Source organism: Convolutriloba macropyga, chromosome 9 (genome assembly GCF_964194025.1).
Source record: "Convolutriloba macropyga chromosome 9, txConMacr16.3, whole genome shotgun sequence".
In the NCBI taxonomy this organism is placed as follows: Eukaryota; Metazoa; Xenacoelomorpha; order Acoela; family Convolutidae; genus Convolutriloba; species Convolutriloba macropyga.
This window is the reverse complement of record NC_134476.1, coordinates 60,715,552-60,737,109: the sequence shown is the minus strand read 5'-3', so window position 1 is coordinate 60,737,109 and position 21,558 is coordinate 60,715,552. Positions and strand designations below refer to the sequence as shown.

The 21,558-nt window shown below is 35.4% G+C and overlaps 1 protein-coding gene across 2 annotated transcripts in view; it reads right to left on the bottom strand.

Moving 5' to 3' along the window:
* The window catches only part of LOC142345508 (putative cytosolic iron-sulfur protein assembly protein Ciao1), a 53,050-nt gene that overhangs the window by 10,302 nt on the left and 21,190 nt on the right, over positions 1–21,558 (bottom strand). For both annotated transcript variants that reach the window (XM_075397582.1, XM_075397581.1), the window contains exons 4-5: positions 14,770–14,936; positions 4,111–4,280 (exon numbers count right to left, since the gene is read on the bottom strand). In XM_075397582.1, the coding sequence (XP_075253697.1) occupies positions 4,111–4,280; positions 14,770–14,936 (337 nt within the window). The remainder of the gene's footprint in view (positions 1–4,110; positions 4,281–14,769; positions 14,937–21,558) is intronic.

Sequence of the window (21,558 nt, the reverse complement as noted above, 5' to 3'; positions counted from 1 at the left end):
AAAATTAAAATCCATTCAATTGAAACAGTGAGTGAGGTAAGTCAGAAGTCAAGCGTGAAAACCGTGAGTCAAGTAAAACGAAAAACGTGATCAAAAGGTAAAGCGAATTAAAAAACATAGCAGCAGAAGTTCAGACACAATTCAAAGAATTTTCATTGAGTGAACAAAACAATTAGACCAATAATTAGACCAGCAGAATGCAGACAACCCGGGTAATTTCGGGTTGATGGTGACGCCAGCGAATCCAGCTCATTTCTGTCCGAGAAGACAATGATAACCACTATGGCCACAAATATTGCTGTCAGAATCAACAAGAGGCAGTTTATACATACTAGCAGCTGACGCAAAAGGTGCATGATTTCAATCTGAAAACGTGGTCAAAATAAAAAGCGAATTAATAAACATAGCAGCAGAAGTTCAGGCACAATTCAACGAATTTTCACTGACTGAACAAACAATTAGACCTAGAATTGCCTATGAATGGAATAGCAAAATCAATCAGAAACAAAATCAGATCCAAAAACTCAAAAAACAGTAAAAATCAAAGTCAAAATATCGCATGTGAACAAAAAACCGCTAGCTCATTCTACTTTGAAAATAAAGCAAAAACAATTATCGCCGCAAAACCACCTGCTTTATTGACCATTTCAAGCTTCGGCGTGTTCAAAATCATCACTTCAATTTGACTTCAAAAGTCATGAAACAGTGTGAAAATTTTTCACAATCAAATTGAAATAATTAAGAAACTCATGAAACAACAGAAAAGCCATTAAACACTGATGGCATACAAATCAGCAAAATAACTGGAAAACATCAGAGTTAGCTGATTCATGTATTAATTACAAAATTTCAAACTGTGAAAACACGCCCGAAACTATTGCTATAGCCTGCTGAACCTCATTAACGGAACATAAACCGACAAATGTCGGAAGAAGTGCTCTTGAACGACAGGCGCGGCAATTTAATTCAGGGGCTGTAGCCTAGATCAAATTATGGGTGCAAAAAAATTTTCCCCCGCCGGGATTCGAACCACTGCCCTCCCGATCCACAGCCACAACTACTAACCACTGCGCTACAGATCACATACCTCACTTATTCTGCCACCGAATTTATATTAGCTTTACTTCAGAGCAATAGAGCTCATTCAAAAATGAAGAACGAAAGCGTGAAAAAGTCACTTGAGAAGTCAAAGAATGTTCTAGAAGAAAAGCGCAAAACTGTCAAGCGAAAAATTTGCATAAAAAAGACACACACGTTTACAATAGTTGCTATGAACTGCGTTCAAGAGCAATTAAAAGAAACGAACCGATGGTGACGCCAGCCAATACAGCTCATTTCTGTTCGAGTAGACAATGATAACCGCTATGGCCCAAAATATTGCTGTCAGGCTCAACAAAAGGCAGTTTGTACATATTAGCAGCTGACGCAAAAGGTGAATGATTTCAATCTGAAAACGTCGTCAAAAGTTAAAGCGAACTAAAAAAACATAGCAGCAGAAGTTCAGGCACAATTCAACGAATTTTCATTGACTGAACAAACAATTAGACCTAGAATTGCCTATGAATGGAATAGGAAAACCGATCAGAAATAAAATCAGATCCAAAAACTCAAATAAAAACAGTAAAAATCAAAGTCAAAATACCGCATGTGAACAAAAAACCACTAGCTCACTCTACTTTGAAATTAAAGCAAAAACAATTCACGCCGCAAAGCCACCTGCCTTATTGATCATTTCATGCTTCGGCGTGTTCAAAATCATCACTTCAATTTGATTTCAAATGCAATGAAACTGTGAGAACAGAAAGGCAGTGACGCCGTAATACAGTTCAAATTCTTTGAATTATAAAAAGGAGCGCACCGAAAAACTACGAAAAAATGAGACGTAGGAAACTTCCGTTCTTTTCCCTTTGTAACCCCCCCATACAGTTACGTGCCAAAACATAGTAATTCATTATGTAAATTATTGCACATGCTGATGTGGGTTGCAGATAATATGCACCCACTAAGCTGGGGGCACAAGCGGAGAAGATTGGAAATTTATTTTCAAAATAGTTGCTTAGATGTCAAATTAAAAAGAAAAGTTGCATAAAACTCAATGTTATTTCAATTAGCTCCTTCAAACAACCTTCACTTAGAGTGACATACACTGACTTGACGTTATCTTTCTGCAAAATCGATTTCAGAAAGAATTCATATTTGAGCTTCGAGCTAAGACCTGTATGGCCAAAAGCTTATTCATGCGAATAAACAAAAAAGTCCCAGTAATAAGAATGAGAGACCATTCATATTATTAGCGCGAAACTACATTAGTAAATGAACAAGAGCAGACTGCAACGGAGTGCGAAATCATGTGGCCGTTAAAGTCTTGACGCAATAAAAACAACACTTTTCATCGACCAAACAAAAAGACTACAACTAGAAACGACTAAGAATTGCAGAGTAGAAACAACTGGAAAAAACAATTAAAAACTTGAAAAACAGAAGTCAAATTGCCGCGCGTTAACAACAAAATCACAATAGAAAAAGCGGAAATCCTGTTCTGACACCATTTTATCACTACTTTCAAATTAGAGTGAAAAACGCCGTAAAAACAGTTTTGCTACTCCACGTCCTGTTTCGGGTTAAAGACTCACGGAAACCTCATCAAATGATATATTTACAAAGACAAACTTGAAAAAATCAATTATTTCCTGATATGATAGAATTACACAAAAACCAAAATTTTTCATAATCAAAATGAAATAATTAAAAAACTCATGAAACAACAGGAAAGAAGGAAAGCTATAAAACGCTAATGGTAAACAAATCAGCAAAATAACTGGAAAACATCAGAGCTAGCTATTTCTCGTATTAATTACAAAATTTCAAACTGTCAAAACACGCCCGAAACTATTGCTATAGCCTGCTCAAACGCATTAACCAAAAAAAGTCAGAAATGCTTGAAAGAAGCGTTCGTGAACAAAACCTTTGCTCGCTTGCAGAAAATGTTTTTACACTTCATTTTCTCGCTCTCTCGAAAAAAGCGGTATTAACAGTTAACAATTAAGCTCCAATTAACAATTTCGTTCAACACTGAAACCACTCCAAATTTTTTTCACGTGATTCATTTCCAGCTTAAAAATTCACTCGAATAAATTTGATTAAAAAGCACTTCTCCAATACTCTTCTTCGAGTCAAAAGACAGAGCTCATATACAATGCAAATTTTTTGAATTGTAAAAAAACCAAAATATGTCCATAATAGCTCCGCTCAGCTATCGCTATAGCAGCTATTAATAAACCAATCTGAAATATATAATAGACTTGGAGAGGACATGGCACGGGTTTACGTAGGACTTCATCTCCAAAAAAAGTCTTCTCAGAGAACACTTAAGTCTAAGAAATCTACAAAAAGTCAAAAAGGCTCCCAAATTCTCTTGCTAGCCTTCACAAACAGATGTGAACAAAAACACAATTCTCTTCACTTCACTTAAATTTCCTTCAACAGTGAATGGAAATTAATTTTTCGTCACATGCGGTAATTGACAACGTCGTTTTTATTGCTCCAAACGATGCATTACGGTCCTTTTTGTTGTTACAGTGGACATGAGTTTGTTTCGTGGTTACATTTGGCTTTCCACGAGAAATGACAATCATTATCCTATTTTATGGTAATTTATATTACTATTTATCTGGTGGCACCTAGATAGAGAGGCCATAATGGTGAACGAGTCAACAATCCTTAAAGCCTAGTATACTAACAAAACGAAGCCAGACAAATTTTGAAAATGAGGTCAAGTCAAACGGAAAATTTTGGGATACCCATATTTTTTTAAGTTGTCCCTGGCTGGCCAGTGGGCGCGCTTGAAGACTTAGCCGCTATAACCGGACCACGATGTCATGATTACATCTAAAGCGCATGAGAGGCATGGCCATGGCCATTGGTGTTAGTAACCACTGAATTACTCAAATAATAACGTATTTTGTTTCTTTGGCTTACTATAATTCATTTTATGCTGCAAATACTATACACGGTTTTAATTAAAGCGGTTAACAACAAATTATTTCTGAGAGATAACATAGTTATTACATATATTCTCGGCTTACTTTACATTCACCATACAATACCTACCAATCATCCTTGTCCGGATCCTCCTCGTAGACTCTGATGGTGTCATCGTATCCACATGAGAAGAGGATGTTATTATGCTGAGGGTGGAACAAGACCTTCTTCACATCTTGAGTGTGATTGGATAGAATTGAGATACACTCGAAGTCATTGTCCTCGTCACCCTCCCAGATCTGAAAAGCAACAACATCATGCCATAATTGTTCAAAAATATTTTGCAACGAATATGAGAAGCTGCACAAAACACTGAATAAGTGGAGCTCTTGTACTGAACTGATGTCATCAACAAAACCTAGAGTTTGCTTAACAAACAGCCCAAATTTCCAATAATTAAAGTGTCCGATAATACTAAAAATTACAAGTTGGAAATGAAGGATCTGTTCTGTCCTCCAGCGAGGACATGTAACTTTTACGCCCCCCCCCCGGTGCACGATCCATTTATTACATAGTAACGTGCTGCTATATATCAACACGTCATTTGTAATAGAGGGTTATAAAAAACAACAGATCTGAAATGAAACAATAGATCTGAACTTGGGGCAGCTAAGTCACATGAGTCTTAGACTATTGGCGAATTGCTATCAAATGACCGGCGAGCAGTTAGCTTCGATAGTAACCAGCTTGAGTTTAAGGAGGCTAGCATTAGGAGGTGAGCTGAGTGGGGTCTCAAGAGGCGAGCGAGCGAGCAGGGTTAAGGCAGGACGGGGAGAGAGAGGGGTGGCTGGAGGAGGGGGAAACTAAAAATGTCAGATGAAAAATCAATCCATCAGAAAACCACAGGACGATGAAAACGAGAGAATTTACCCTCTGTATAATACAACATAATAACAGGAAGCAAAATGAAAAAAAAACATTGATTCACTGAAATGACAGGGAACGGAGCCCTCCGACACTCACTCAGCCTGGCCCGTTTATTCTTGAACTCCATGAAAACATTAATCCAAACGAAAAGTATCGAGGAACTGCAGCAGTAAAAATTTAGCCAAATTGAAAATCCCCTAGACGGCCACGAAACTGTCATTGACCTGATATGATTTAAGTACAAACACTTCGTGCAAAATAATAGATAAATCGGAATACTAAAGCATTTTTTCCATTTTTCAGTAACAAAATTTGGACTGACCTCTCTGTGGCTACTGACTGCAGCTCGCATCTAATTAGTCTCACCATGGTTTTAAACAACCAATCGAGGCTGAAGGATATAGTATTGTCCAAGTGAGCTACAAATTCAACAGACGGTACTAAAACATACCCAGCAGATTGCCGGAAAATAGCCGCCGTTGAATACCCAAAACTAAAACGGATTGAAAGAAGAATTTTAAAGTGCGAACTATTTTGACGTCATTTTGGAGCTGAACAAATTCCTGTTTCGTAGTGAGACGACACAGGGGCTAGTATCAATACCAATAAGCATTAAAAATGGTAACAAAGAACAAAGTTCGAGTACTAGGCATCTAAAATTGGGCTTTATGGGTTTATCCCGTTTCTATTTCTGACTTCAAGTCTTTATACTGACTCTGTTCATTTTGAATTGCTTTGCTGAGCAGCTGCTGTTTAAAAGGACTTGGAGCAGAATACCAGAAGAGTGAAACTAGCCTAGAGAGGAAAAAAAGATTTCACGCAAAAAGTTGAACAAGCCGTGAACTAAAGTAAAGCGAAAACTTTTAGTACGACAAGTTAAAAAATAGGAGCGCTATAATAGCCAGCTGAGAAGCTGATGCGGCTATTTAAAACTCATTTCAATCAACTGAAACCACTTGCTTAACCACTAAAAAGAATTTACTAGCAAATAACTGCCTTAAATTTTGGCGCAAAATTGGTACAATATCCATGGCACTAAAATGAAAATGAAAAAAAAACCAAAAAAGCCCTTAACTGAAACAAATAAACGCTTAAGTCTCCGCTAGAAGCAGGCATAAAAATTTGACTATGAAAAATACATTGCTTGGTGCATATTGAAATCTCACGATAGTGAGCATAATTACGTGCAATTTTGGATCCTGGAAGCGAATGAGAAAACAAGTTTTATTTTGCAGACGTGTTTCTCTAATGTCATTAGAAACAAAGCTCTCATTTAAGAAAAAAGTTCATTTCTTTCGAGTTGCAGACCGATTCCAGACAGAGAACTATAGCTACAGCATCCATGTATAAGCAGTTTAAAATGAATAATAGACATGCGGTTACTCAAATAAAAAGAAAGAAGTTGCCTCTTGGGACACAGTGTCGTAAATTAACAGAACCAGTGTGATCCTATTAGGAAAGTTTGTGGCAAATGAGAATACCATGATACCAACACACTGCTTGCGCTTGAAAATCGCAATTATTTAACTCAAAGTTAGAATTAGAACCCAGCTTTTCCTGTAATTGTCCGAAATATTTTGCTCATTATAAAAACAAGTTTATACACATAAAACTAGTTACTGATGGATCGCACATTGTCCAAGAGTCTATTACGTTAAAGTATCAGATTTCTAACATCAGCCGAAAAACTTCAAATGTACTGCATACACTATGTAAATCACAACTTAAACTTTAAATAGTACAGGAAAACGTTTGGAGCACTGGGGGACACCAAAGTGGAGTTTTTTGAAGTCTGAGCAAAAAGCATTTGATTATACACGATGCAATCCTACAAGAACATTTCAAACAGTTCACAATTGCCTCTAAAGCCAAAAAATCTATTAGTGAAATATTGCGGTTTCTTGTGTCAAATGCAATTTGATGGCATTTCGTAGTTGAACATACTTCTGTTCCTTATAGAGAGGCTACAGTGGCTACTATCAATACCAATTAGCATTAGAGATGTTAACTAAGACTAATAGGAACAGCGTTCAAATAGCGGGCATCTAAAAATGGGCTTTATGGGTTTATCCCGTTTCTATTTCTGACTTCAATTCTTTATAATGACTCCGTTCACTTTGAATTGCTTTGCAGAGCAACTGATGTTCAAAATCGCTTTCAGCAGAACGAGAGAAGACAGAAACTAGCCTAGAGAAGTCAAAAAGATTTCACGCAAAATGTTGAAAAAGCGGCAAAATGAGGTAAAGCGAAACATTTTTTTGTTCGACGATGTAAAAAAAAGTAGTAGTAGTAGTAGTAGTAAAAGACTTGAATTTACCATTGAAGGACTTTTGACAGTACTAAACAAAAGATCTTTACAGAAGGTAGCGGTAATATATATATATATATATATATATATATATATATATAATATATATATATATATATATTAACTAAGAAGATACGTTCAACATCTGCAAACGGCACAGCGACATTTGATTGACCATGTACAGGTTCTTAATAAATCGTATTTTAATTCACGTAGACTGACGAATTTTTCCACATTCTAGCAGGACAAGTCAAACGTAGCAGGACAAGTCCTGACGTACAATTCAAAGAATTTGCATTGACTTAACACTTTTAGCAGAACGAGAGAAGACAGAAACTAGCCTAGAGAAGTCAAAAAGATTTCACGCAAAATGTTGAAAAAGCGGCAAAATGAGGTAAAGCGAAACATTTTTTGTTCGACGATGTAAAAAAAAAAGTAGTAGTAGTAGTAGTAAAAGACTTGAATTTACAATTGAAGGACTTTTGACAGTACTAAACAAAAGATCTTTACAGAAGGTAGCGGTAAAATATATATATATATATATATATATATATATATATATATATATATTTATATATATATATATATATATATATATATATATATATAAACTAAGAAGATACGTTCAACATCTGCAAACGGCACAGCGACATTTGATTGACCATGTACAGGTTCTTGATAAATCGTATTTTAATTCACGTAGACTGACGAATTTTTCCAAAATTCTAGCAGGACAAGTCAAACGTAGCAGGACAAGTCCTGACGTACAATTCAAAGAATTTGCATTGACTAAACACAAAACTAGACCTAAAACAGACTATGAATGGATTGGGAAAACCATTTAAAAAAATCGAAAAACCAGTTAATCAAAGTGAAATTGCCGCATGTGAACAAAAAACCAATAGCGAGAAAGCACATTTTTGTTCAAACACCGTTCTCCCACTCTACTTTAAAATTAGAGCAAAAATTTCACGTCGTAAAACCACTCGCTTTTCCGCTCCACTTCCTGTTTCGGCGTGACCAAGATCACTACTCCAATATGACTTCAAAAATAAGGAAAATGTGTAAACAGAACTTTTTAAAAAAGACAGCGCCCCAATTCATTTCAAATTTTTTGAATAGTAAAAAAATAGGAGCGCTATAATAGCCGGCTGAGAAGATGGGGGCGGCTATTACAAAATCTTCTTGAAATGATGAAAAAAGAATTGAACTTAGATCCTTCTTAAGAGTGCAACAATTTTGCCCACTTAAGCACTCGGACGAACACCGTTATGAAAAGATCGATTCAAAAGTGAAAGTCGTGACATCAACCAATTAACGTAAATCACTATTCAAGTGTTTCCAACACCGGACATCCAGGACTCCAATCCATCATCTTCACCACTACGCAGCAATGAGACTGATTCTTGTTAGCTTAAAAGCTCTTTTATATTAGCAACAAAATATATTTCAGATGGAGCGCAACTTGAATCACTAAAACATAAAGAAATCAAGCGTGAAAAAGTCACTCAGGAAGTCAAAGGATGCTCTAGCACAAAATCAATAAATTTGCGCAAAACAAGACACACGCTTTAACTTTTATTGCTTCGAACTTCGTTCGAGAGCATTAAAAACGTGACCGAAACGTAAAACGAATTAATAAACATAGTAGTAAACTTCCTGACTTATGATTCAAAGATTTGTCAGTAAACAAAACAAAAAACCGGATCTAAAATGAATAGGATTGCATTTATGAATAGAACCAATCAGAAAAAAAAACAAAATTAAACATACCCAGTAGATTGCCAAAAAATAGCCGCCGTTGATTCCCATAACTCTATTGGGATTGAAAAAGAAAATGTCAACAAACATTGATTTTTGTACAAAAACATTTTTAAGTGCGATTTATTTTGATGTCATTTCGTAATTGAACATACTCCTGTCTCTCAGTGAGAGGCTACAGGGTCTAGTATCAATACCAATAAGCATTACAGATAGTAACTAAAACTTATGAGAAAGTTCAAGTACCAGGCATCTAAAAACGGGCTTATCCCGTTTCTATTTGACTTTGATTTTTTTATACTGACTCTCTTCATTGCTTTGCTGAGCAGCTGCTGTTTAAAAGGACTTTGAGCAGAATGACAGAAGAGTGAAACTAGCCTAGAGAAGTCTAGATTTCACGCAAAATGTCGAAAAAGCGGCAAAATGGGTAAAGCGAAAAAAAGTTCGACGAAGTAAAAAACATAGCAGGACAAGTCCTGACGTACAATTGAAAGACTTTTCATAGACTAAACAGAAAAACTAGACCTAGAATGGACTATGAGTGAATTGAGAAAACCATTTTAAAAAAATCAGATCAAAAAAAAAGAAAAAAAAAACAGAAAATCAATGTCAAAATGCCGCATCTGAACAAAAAAACCACTAGCGAGAAATTCAAACAAAAAACTAGGCCTAGAATGAGCTCTGAATGGATTGGGAAAATCATTTAGAAAAAATCCGATCCAAAAAATCGAAAAATTAGTAAAAATCACAGTGAAATTGCCGCATGTGAACAAAAAACCGCTACCGAGGAACCGATTTTTTGTTAAAACACCGTTTTCTCACTCTACTTGAAAATTAGAGCGAAAAAAATTGACGCCGCAAAACCACTCGCTTTTTCTCTCCATTTCCTGTTTCGGCGTGATCAAAATCACTACTTCAATTTGACTTCAAAAATCATGAAAATGTTTGAACAGATCTTTCAAAAAAAACAGCGCCCCAATACAATTCAAATTTTTTGAATAGTAAAAAATAGGAGCGCTATAATAGCCGGCTGAGAAGATGAGGGTGGCTATTAAAAAACAGTATAAAAATCAGAGTGAAATTGCCGCACGTGAACGAAAATCAATTGAAAGAACCAATTTTTGTTCCAACTTTGTTTTCTCCCTCTACTTTAAAATTAAAGTCAGAACACTCCATTTCCAGATTCGACCTGACCAAAATCACGACTCCAAATTGAGTTCAAAAATTATGAAAAAATGTGAACAACCTTTTAAAAAAAGACAGCGCACCAGTGCCATTCAGTGCTTTGAATGAAAGAAAATTGACTTTCTGGAGATGGAGACGCTTTTATAATCATTTTCTTAGAGAACCGCAAAGTGACAGCCTTAAAATCTTTCGTAATGTTTAAATATTCTCTGACTATTGAAATGTCCTCTTATTGGACTATAAAATGCTACTTCTCGTTATACTTTTTGTGCCGTTAAACCGAGCAAATTTTAATTTTTTGTTGAACAATTCAGAGCATTTGTCTGACTAATTTCCTAGATTAAGTTTCCTGATTTCTTGAAGTTCTTCAGCTTGACATGATTATCAATTCTAACTTTGAAGAGAACACATTTTTCATTAAAGAAGTTTGTGGACGAGAAGGTCACCTTCTGCCGCATACTGCCGATCCTCCTTGATTTAAAAACTTTCGCAGATACTTCTAAAGCAGCATCAAATGAACGACCAAATGATGAAAAATTCGTCAAGAACTTATAAATTACCGTCTTATAGACTGCAGCTCACTCCACTTAATATTTTTTTATTGATTTGAACTCGTAGTACAAAACCAAATGAAAACGTCTCAATTCTCACATTAGCAAAACCTATTTGCGAGACGTGCAGATACAACAGGATCAATTGCTGAAAGTTATTTCATAAACATCAACAAATTCACGCTTCATGAAAGTGACCAAGGACAATCAACCACAACAAGCCTTCATTCTCGTCCCTTCCTGTATTCTCTTCCCCAGACAGACTCATAATCGGTTGAAATAACAATCTTCAGTTTTCATTTAATTAGATCTGTTAGATTTCTTGCTTGTATACCCAATAGACTTTGCACTCTGAAACGACGTAGCTGAAAAATACCCTCAACCAATTTCAACTTTGCTTTTATAGCAAGTTTATCTTATGGACAGAAATAGCACACACGGATATGAACTCGTAACACAAGAATATGAACACAAGAATAGTTGAATTCTTAGAACATTTAAAATTTCTAATTTTTAACAGCTAGCTAGTCTTGAAGGTCACCATATTTTTCAAATAGACGCGTGTACGTGCATTTTAGACAAGTTTAGAATTTTCTTATTGCTTTAATCCTTGTACTCGTTGAAATCGTTTTCAATTTGTCAAATCAAAATTACAAAACGGAGCAGCACCGATGAGTATATGACTTTATACGTAAAACTAAACTTTATACTAGAAAGATCAATGTTCGTCTTGAAATGATAATTAAAGCACAATAAATTATATTCCTCGTCCAATAACTTAAATATTTTTTTACGTCTTAAACAAAATTCACGTCTCTGTGTTTTATCATTCTCTCAAATCTTGGCTCGAGTTAGCATTTATCAGGCTATTTTTGTCAAAAACAGTTTTCCAAAAATGTTAATAAAAGAGTCACCCTTTATTTTCTCTTCTATAGTAACACAAGAACGCTCAATAATTTATAATTCTGCCTTAATCTCACAAAACGGCTAAGAAAATGATTTTCTAAGCAGTAGCATTAAATTATATACGAAAAAAAAACTAAACATAACCGACTAACGCCGGACGAATTGCTCTCAAACGACAGAGGGTGGTGGATATCTTTTTACTATTGCTTCAACAGAGGAAGGTATTAACAAAGGGAGATTCAAGTGGTTTTGTTGACAACTGAAATAGACTTAGACGCACTTGCCACCAGACTATTCATGAGGACCTAAATTACGATAAAATTAAGCTGCTTCAAACTCTGACTGAGAGCCATTCAACACGAAAAAATCGAGAAATTATGCACAATAAAGTTACTTCAAAAGTGGTCAGAGGACAAATTGGTCGTAGAAAAATCTTGACAAAATGGAATATAGCAAGAGAAGGCCACAGATAGCTCGCTATCACAGCTGTTAAAAACTTTATTCAAGAGCAACTAATTAAACATGGCTGGCAGATTGCCAGAAAAAAGCTGCGTAGATCTGCAGACTGCAAAAAACAGTAAAGACAGACCAAAAAAATATTCTTTTCATTAAAGGACGAGATGTCATATTTTGATAAAGAATCTGTATGAGTTATTCCTGCCTCTAATAGCTGCTCTCAAATAACCTTCATTTAGAGTGACACACATTCACTTGATCTTATCTCTTTGAAGTCAAGTAAAGAAAAGTCAATTTCAAAGTGAGGAAGTCATTGAGAGTAAGGTAAGTCGCGTGTGACCAAAAACTTAATCAGGCGATCGAACAAAAACTTGCTCTAAGAGTGCAAAATGACGTCACGCACGCACTTCAATTGAAATTGCATGAACGAATGAACAAAAAGCAGATTTCTAGTGGTTATGACTTCATATGGTCGAAACAAAAATCTTGACGACGAAATAAAAACGAAGCAGGACAAGTCCTGACGTACAATTCAAATAATTTTCCTTGACTTAACAAAGACTAAACTAAATTGACAAAACTAGACATAGAACGGACTATGAGTGAATTGGAAAAACCATTTCCAAAAAAAAAATTGTTAAAAAGGCAGAAAATCAAAGTTTTTGAACAAAAAAAACAGTACCGAGAAAGAGAAATTTTTGATAAACAAAAAATAACTAGGCTTAGAATGACCCCTACATTTGTCCCCGCCGGGATTCGGATCATTTGACCCCGCCTTGAGCCATAACCATATGCACTGCCCACTCGGCTATCAGGCCCTTCTTTTGCTGCAACCGATTTTTATAATAGCAAAAAGCTTTTCTTCGGAGTGCTAGCAATAGAGATTACTCAAAAATGAAGAGCGGAAGCGTAAAAAAGTCACTTGAGAAGTCAAAAAATGCTCTAGAGGAAAAGCGCAAAAATGGTTAAGCGAAAAATTTTCATAAAAAAGACCAACACGTTCACAATAATTGATAAGAACCTCGTTCGAGAGCAATTAATTACACTCAGGAAGCTACAAATAATTACCGTAAAAATTCAAATGACGGTATCACAATTCAAAATAAGCACTTAAATCAAAAAATTAAACAGCCGGAAAAAAGGCAGAGTAAAAATCAATTTTCGATGAAAATTACACTTTTGTTTTGAATTTCTAAGTGTAAATTTGATATCTTTTTCTAATCTATCTGCTGAACTTTTAAACGGTCGTATGATCTCTCAACAATTTTGAGCTTGAATCAACTGAAAAATGTATCAACCTTTTCTTTTTCTGTTTTCAAAAACAATTTCCGTTATTCAAAAACAAAACTTGATTGATCAAATGTAAAAACGTTTACAATTTGTGAGAGCTTTTTTGAGGTTAACAACCATACAACCTGGGATTATATTTATAACCTGAAACAATTTTCCAAATAAATCATACCAATTTGAGTCAATTTGACTCGACTTTTGATCTAAGATACAGAATTTTCAATATTAAGCACGAACACAATTTTGACCGAACCAATCAGTTTTATGGTATTAGCAACAAAGAATTATTATGCTTCTCTAAAATAAAATATTTCAACATAATCTGCAATAGTTCCCCCTAGTGTTTTTAATGCCCCACACTTTCAACTTATGTAATAATATACCACCTAACTATGTTAAAATAGCCCGTGCACCAAGGGGAATAAAAAGTTGTGTGCCCACTAAGCTGCGACAGGATCGATAGATCCAGCAAATCATAGCTTCACTTTTTATCCATCCATTATTATACGATTTCTTTTAGTATCCTCGAAACATTTTCTATTTTACTTTTGCCGTAGAATGCTGCCAATTGACGCGCCCGAATAAAATTTCCTACAAAAAAATTTGAAGAAAAGGCTTCCGAGCACAAAAGCGACCCAATCTATAGCACCAAAAAGAAACTATAAGAAGCCAAATCGATCGCAGCAAAAAAACCTGCAGTACGTGAAATAATTGCTACAAATGTTCAATAAAACACTGATCAACATTGTTGTTTCCGGAAAAAAAAACATTGTTTTCCAACTCATCGGTTAAAAATTTGTACGCATTTGATAATTGGTAATGAAAAAAGGTATTTGATTTAAACCGAAACTCTAAAAAGAAGATGGATATTACACAATTTTAAAACTTGACAAAACCAAATAACCATCAAAAATCATCTTGTCCTGTTGAAGCGAGATTAAAAATCCAGTAGGAAAAATATTGCAAAATTTTCACTATTTGATTAAATGAACTAACGTCAGAAACCCCTATAAGTACTAGGGCTCAAAGATACCATCATTAAATCTTTTACGTTCTAGGCCTGCCGCTTTTACGTTCTAGGCCGACATCATTACGTTTTAGGCCTACAGCAAAATACAAATTTTCCGATAATTAGTGAATTTTTCAAATATCTGAATAGATAACGCATAAAAATAACATTTTGCATAATTTTAAATAGAAGCTTATAACACTTCAACTGTCTCGGGTACGCAAATGAGCGCAACTTACTTTTCTCTTTCATTTCGAAATAAATTTTTGGGTGAGCGAAAGTTGTCCAAAAATTGCGTTCCTTTTTGTTTGACGGGTCTCAGAAACATACTCGACAAAGTACAATAACCATTCCTATTAATATATTGAAAACGTTTTCAAAATGTATTAGCATACCCAAACAGTTTTGTCCCTTCCACATGTGGCGAGTAAATTGCCAGAGGAGTTCCAGGCAACAGACTTGACTTCATTCTCGTGTCCCTCTATAGTGGCAACTACTTCCAATCCATCAGTTGTCTCGTCTCTACTCCAGATACAAACTGTACCGTCAAAAGAGGCAGAGGCTAAAGTTGAAAAGACAAGTCCTGAGCTTTATTTCAAAAATTTTCTGATCCAACATACAGAAGAACCATAACCATTGTGCTTTGATGGGATTATCCCGTTTCTATTTTTGATTTCTTTTTCATATGACTCCGTTCATTATAGATTGTCTTGATGAGTAACTGATGCTTAAAAGCACTTTAATCAGAATGAGCCAAGAATAAAACTGAATTAGAGAAGTCAAAGAGATTGCACGCAAAATGTTGAACAAGCTGTGAACTAAAGTAAAGCGAAACATTTTAGTACGAGTTAAAAAAACATAGCAGGACAAGTCCTGACGTACAATTCAAAGAATTTTCATTGACTAAACAGAAAATTAGACCCAAAACGGACTATGAATGGATTGGGAAAACCATTTAGAAAAAAAAATCCGATCCAAAAAATTTAAAAAAAAAACAGCAAAAATCAAAGTGAAATTGCCGCATGTGAACAAAAAACCACTAGCGAGAAAGCGAATTTTTGTTCAAACACCGTTTTCTCACTCGAAAAAATTTCACGCCGCAAAACCACTCGCTTTTTCGCTCCACTTCTTGTTTCGGCGTGACCAAAATCACGACTCCAATTTGACTTCAAAAATCAAGAAAATGTGTTAACAGATCTTAAAAAAAGACAACGCCCAAATACAATAAATTCTTTCAATTGTAAAAAAGGAGCGCAACAATAGGGTGCTGAGAAGCTGAGGGCGGCTATTAAACAACGACTATCTATTCTGTCCCCCCCCCCCCCCGCTTAGTAAGCATAAATCCTTTATGACCCCAGGCGCTATTTTCTTACATATTAACGTGCTATATAACAGCATATAATTTGTAACTGGGGGTCATAAAAAACACTGGGGGCCGAAACAGAATAGATACAGATCGACTTTGGATACCACTTACCAAAAATATATATATATATATATATATATATATATATATTTAACAAAACAAAAGTGCATAACCGAACACCACCGCACGAATTGCTCCCGAACAACAGGCGAGGTATTGGCTTGGGATGTAGCTGGCTTAAGAGCACCAAGACTAGCGTCAGAGGGCAAGGATAAAATGGGGGTCCAAGAACGCTCTTAAACCATGAATACCTACCGTTTCAAGCATTCCTCGGTGCAGCGTCGCAGAACCATACCCATAGAACTTACAGAAATTCTAAATGGGAAAACCTCGCAGAAATAATGATTCAGCTACAAAGACGAAACGGTCAATAACAATACCAAACAAACACCAAATACCAATAGCAACCGACTAACGGCGGGCTAATTGCTCTCAAAGGTTTTTTTGGGAAGGTTTTTTTACTGCAGGTGCCCATTACGGCCTGAACGAATAATTATTTGATTTTAAGAATCCAAAATGAGCCGAAACCAGCCCCGATAAACTTCGCGTCCAACAGAACAATTTATTATTCCATATGTTTGCAAATTGGATCAAGTAGAAAACGAAAACCAAATATTTCAAAAAACCAAAAATAATTGATGTATTGTCTATAATTATTGGTTTGTATTTTTAAAAAACTGCAAAAACTTGAATTCCAGAAGATTCCTACAGAAAGTGAAAGTACAACTGGTTTTTTGAGGAACTTTCAACGATTGTGACAGATGTTGGGTCTCTACTTCCGGAAAAATGGGATAAAAAACTTATTTGGAGTCTTTTTTGATTGAAAGACAAATTCGAAAAACTTAGCAGAAATTTTAATCAACGACTATAATAAAAATGAATCTTCAAGCCTCCTCTATCCCTAACAGTAAAATCTATGAAATTTTATAATGTTAACAAATTTTTAGCAACACTGACGACAATTTGGTCAACAAAAACAGAAAATGAAACAACGAAATTTCGGTTACTACTCAAAAAAATTAAACCTCCATAACTCCCTGTAAAAAAAACGAAAATCAAAAATATCTTTCTATTTCTATATTCTATGCCCGACGGGCTTTCTAATGATACCAGTCTCAATTCTCTACGATGAATATATCGCTCGGCCAAAATCGACTGAGCAAGAAAAAGCCCATTTGAGTATATAGTTCCTCCCCCCACAAGTGGACCGGGAAAAAATTCTTTGATTTATTACAAAGTAGTGCTGAGAATAAAACGGGTATTGGAACAAAAAACTTTCCACGAGTTACTTCAATTATGAGCAGATATCGTTCGATGACAAAAAATTTGCTATAAAAGTCCTTTTTGAAGAGTCACATTAATTGACCCTAATATAGTAATTGAAATCACGCAAAAATGAATATTCAAGCGATACACACCATTTGATATGATAAAAGTAAAAGCTCAAAAATCCATCAAACAAAATTGTATAAAGACCACAGATTTAATAAAAAGCTACAAACTTTGACAGAGCAATTGAAAATAGCAGGATGGGTCGTGAAGTGCCCAAGTTTTTAAAAATGGCACTTAGATCTTGGATGAAAAACATGGCCGGCAAATAGCAAAAGATGTGCGTGCTGCAAAACATAGGTAGCGAGAGATACAGAAAAATGATTTGATGCAATTGCTGACGCATTATATTACAACTATGCAAAATGTCTCGAAAAAAATTCAGATCACCCTTTTCATTTTGGTCGCCATAGTGTAATACTTGCAGCCTTAATGAATTAGTGTGAGACCTGTAGTGATAATCAAAGGGATTAGAGTAATCTAAATTGCCCTCAATATTATATTTAAAAGTCATTAGAAAAAGCGTTTAGTCATTTATGAACAATTCACGGAATTCCAATAAACACCAATAATAGTAACAAATGACATAACACATTAACATGGCCGGTAAATTGCCGAAAATGAGACGTCGTTGATCCGCTCGCCACACATCGGGATTGAAACACACACAAAAAAATTAAAACCGACAGAATTTGTTTCTAAATGACAGTGTTCTAATTTGGTGTGCAGTTTCAGTTAAATTCCAAAATTATACTTAATTTAGCCTCCAAATAAAGAGCATTGAACTAATTACTAATGCCAAGTAGTGATAGCTCTAATAAACTCGATGAACTAATATACAACGCCTGGTGGGCTGTATCAGTTTATCCCGCTTGTTTTGATTTCTCTTTTTTACCTTGACCGTATTCACTACACTGCGTAATTCAGTGAAAGAAAGAATTTAAATTCCATTCAGTTGAAACAGTGAGTGAGTTGGTCAGAAGTCAAACGTAATGACTCATGTATTATGTGACTTATATAAAATGAAAACGTGATAGAAAGGTAAAACGAGTTGGAAAAATACGAAAGTTCTTGAAAAATAGTCACTGAGAGGCTGACAATGGCTATTTTAACTACCAAAGTATTGAACGAACTGCATGAAAAATTGATGAACTGCGCTTTTGGGGTTGAAGGTTTATTGAGATTTTTTCTTAAAAAATCTCAACACCGCCTGGGGTCGGTCAAACTGCTCTCAAACTACCTAGTGCTGTGGTTCAAGTGCGCCTCGTATTAGCCCGTTAGGCAATATAATGTTACTAAGGGGCCGAAAAGATGTATCCGAGCCCAATATAGACCACGATAAAAATTTTCAAAGAACTTAGTTTTTGCGTATCTCTAACGTGACTTCTATTCGGAAAAGTTCGTCGACTACATTAAAGTCTGAATGAGAGCAATTTAGAACATAACCGACTAACGTCGGGCGAATTGCTCTCAAACGACCGGCGGGCGGTTGTCAGCACCTAGCCACTGTTTAGTGAGGTTAGCTTTCGCTTGATTGAAGAGGCGTGAGGCTAGGGTAATAGACGATATTATCACGCCACATAACAGCCGCTGAAGTCAACAAAAGAGTTAAGGAGAGAGAGAGAGAGAGTGCGAGGTAAAACATGAGCGAGAAAGAGAAGGAAAGAAACGCCAACCAACACATACACACAGAGAGAAAGAGAGAGAGAGCTAGAAATTTTTTCCATGAGATTCTAGCCTTGTTAGTAACTAAATCATATAAAAAACTGAAAGTGCAAAATTCAGAAGAAAATTTTCCACATTTCGCAGTGACAAAAATGTTCAAAGAACATTTTTTGCCTCTGGATTTTTGTCATGTAACCCATCTGCAAGACTTAAAAAGCTTCGTTGGCCAGTATTAATCGTTAAACTCAAAAAAGGACTCAAAAACTGCAAATAAAATGACAAAAATTTCAAAAAAAAAAAATTGAAAAAATCATAAGTTTTATTAAAAAATCGATAAAATTTGTGATATTAAAAAGTTCATAACTATTCTATCGCAAAAAAATTGTTCAGTAACCTATTATCAAAGCCTATACGAGGTTTCTTGGGGCTGGAAGAACTTAGATAATGACAAATTTTGAAAAAATTGAAAAAAAATTCAAGTTTTATCCAACAATTGCTAAAAATCGTGATGTTCAAATGTTGAAAAACATTCTATTACCACTAGAAACTATGCAGCAACGTATTATCAAACCCTTCAGGAGGTTGTCTGAACCCTGAGGCTGAAAAATCTTGAATAATGAAAATATATGTCAAAAAATTTTGAAAATATAGCAATTTTTGTCAAAAAAATGCTAAAATTCGTGATGTTTAAATCTTGAAAATGATTCCATTACTTCTAAAAACTACATAGTAACCTATTATTAAACCCTCGAGGAAGTTCCTTGGCTCTTGAGGCTGGATAAACCTAAAAAACGACAAAAACTTTCAAAAACATTGAAAAAATTTGCAAAATTTATTAAAAAAATGCAAAAAATTCGCAGTGTTGAAATGTTGAAACCATTCTATTACCACTAGAAACTATTCAAATAACCTATTATCAAATCCTAGAGTGGATTCCTTGACACCTAGGGCTGAAAAAACTGAAAAAAACTGACAAAATTTTTCAAAAATCTTGAAAAAAAAAGTGTGAAAATTAGTATAAATTTGCGTTTTTAGCTAGCGGTTGTTCGTCAGTAGCTAGCAACGGGTGGGGGGAGGGTGCACGGGGGTGCCGATGGATGTGGCGACAGTCGGGTGGGGGTGGGGGGTCAACAGGGCGGTGGGGGGGCATTAGTGGGGGGGTCAGCAGTGGGGGGGGGGTCTTCAACCTCTAAGAACCGCTGTTCACACCATAAGTATAAGACTCCAAAACTGTTTGAGCTGAAACAGAGCTAAAAGGCTCTAAGAGCACTTAATGCCCGCTGGGCGCTACCTGTTTATCCCGTTTTTGAGGACGAAAAGTCAAAAGCGTCAGACGAAAAATTGGTCAAGCGAAAAATCGCATAAAAAAAAGACCGACAGGACTAATATAATTGCTACAAACTTCGTTTGAGAGCAATTAATCATACAATCAGGAAAATCACGCAAAAATAACACTCGAAATGTTAAATAGTCAGCTGAAAGATGGTCACTGAAAGATAGTCAGCTGAAAAATCGCATAAAAACATTACCAAATTACGTCAAAAAAGTTGCTCTCGAAGCTCAACTGATGGGGATACAAATCCATTTTAGCCTGCTTCAATCGGGGAGGGGGAGAGGCACAGCTAAGGTAGGAGCTTCAAATGACCGCATTAGAGGTTATTACACATCAGATTCAGCTTTTTCAGATGAAGCGCACTTTTCATTTGACTCTTAGAAGTAAACTGTCGTCACCAGCTGCTTAAAATTGTGAATGAGAGAACAAATTAAATAATGGAAAACTGAAAAAAGTCAATGACGTAAATGACAAAATTCAAAAATTTTGAATAATACACACGTTAAAAATAACTTCGTCAGAGAGCAAATAAAAAACAGGAGTTTTTCATTTATCACAATGAAACCGCGCAATCTGACCAGCGCCTAATCTGTAGTCTAGTTGCCATGATGGACAGTAAATAATCCAAACTCTAATTATAAATCAAAATTTTCACATACAGACTTGTCCAACTGTAAATTTGTTTTTTTTTAAATGCACATTTTCCTGACAAATCATTAAAAACAAGTAATTGGTTATTTCACCAAGAAACTTTCTCAGTTAATCTTATTCGCCGTATTACAATCAAATCGCAAATTTTAACGTAATAAAATTAGTCAACAAAGAGTAGCCTACGGAGACATCTTTTGTCATAAAAATTACCTACTTTTTCTTAACTAAATTAAGAATTCATATAAGGTACAGTTTATAGACAAATCACAAAGCAGGCATAAGATCTGGTCAGCTGATCAATACGTAGTAGTCTGTGTGACATTCTATGCTGTTCAATAGAATGAAATTAGACCCGAAACAACAGCCCACGCAGACACATTGATCAAGGTGCAAATCATATTGATCAAAGTTTATATCAATTACTCAAAGTCCACTTGGGAATATAAATAATCTAAACAATCTGAGTCTTACAAATCCACAGGGAATAGATACACATTCTGGTACCATATAAAGTGTTTCACTTTTATACAAGTCATAAATGTTACAGCATGACACTGATTATCACAATTATTGCCTGGTGTGCAGCTAAAGTGAACTGCTAGCTTAATCTCTATAATTCAGGACAACTAAGCCGACCAAATTCTAATCATAACAAAAACAACTCTTCTCTTTCACGTTGTAGAACAAGATCATCTATAATAGACGTTTTTACCGTCTTAAAACGGTGCATGTTTAGGTCCACTTCGGAACAGGCTATATAGACCATTGTTATTGTAAACA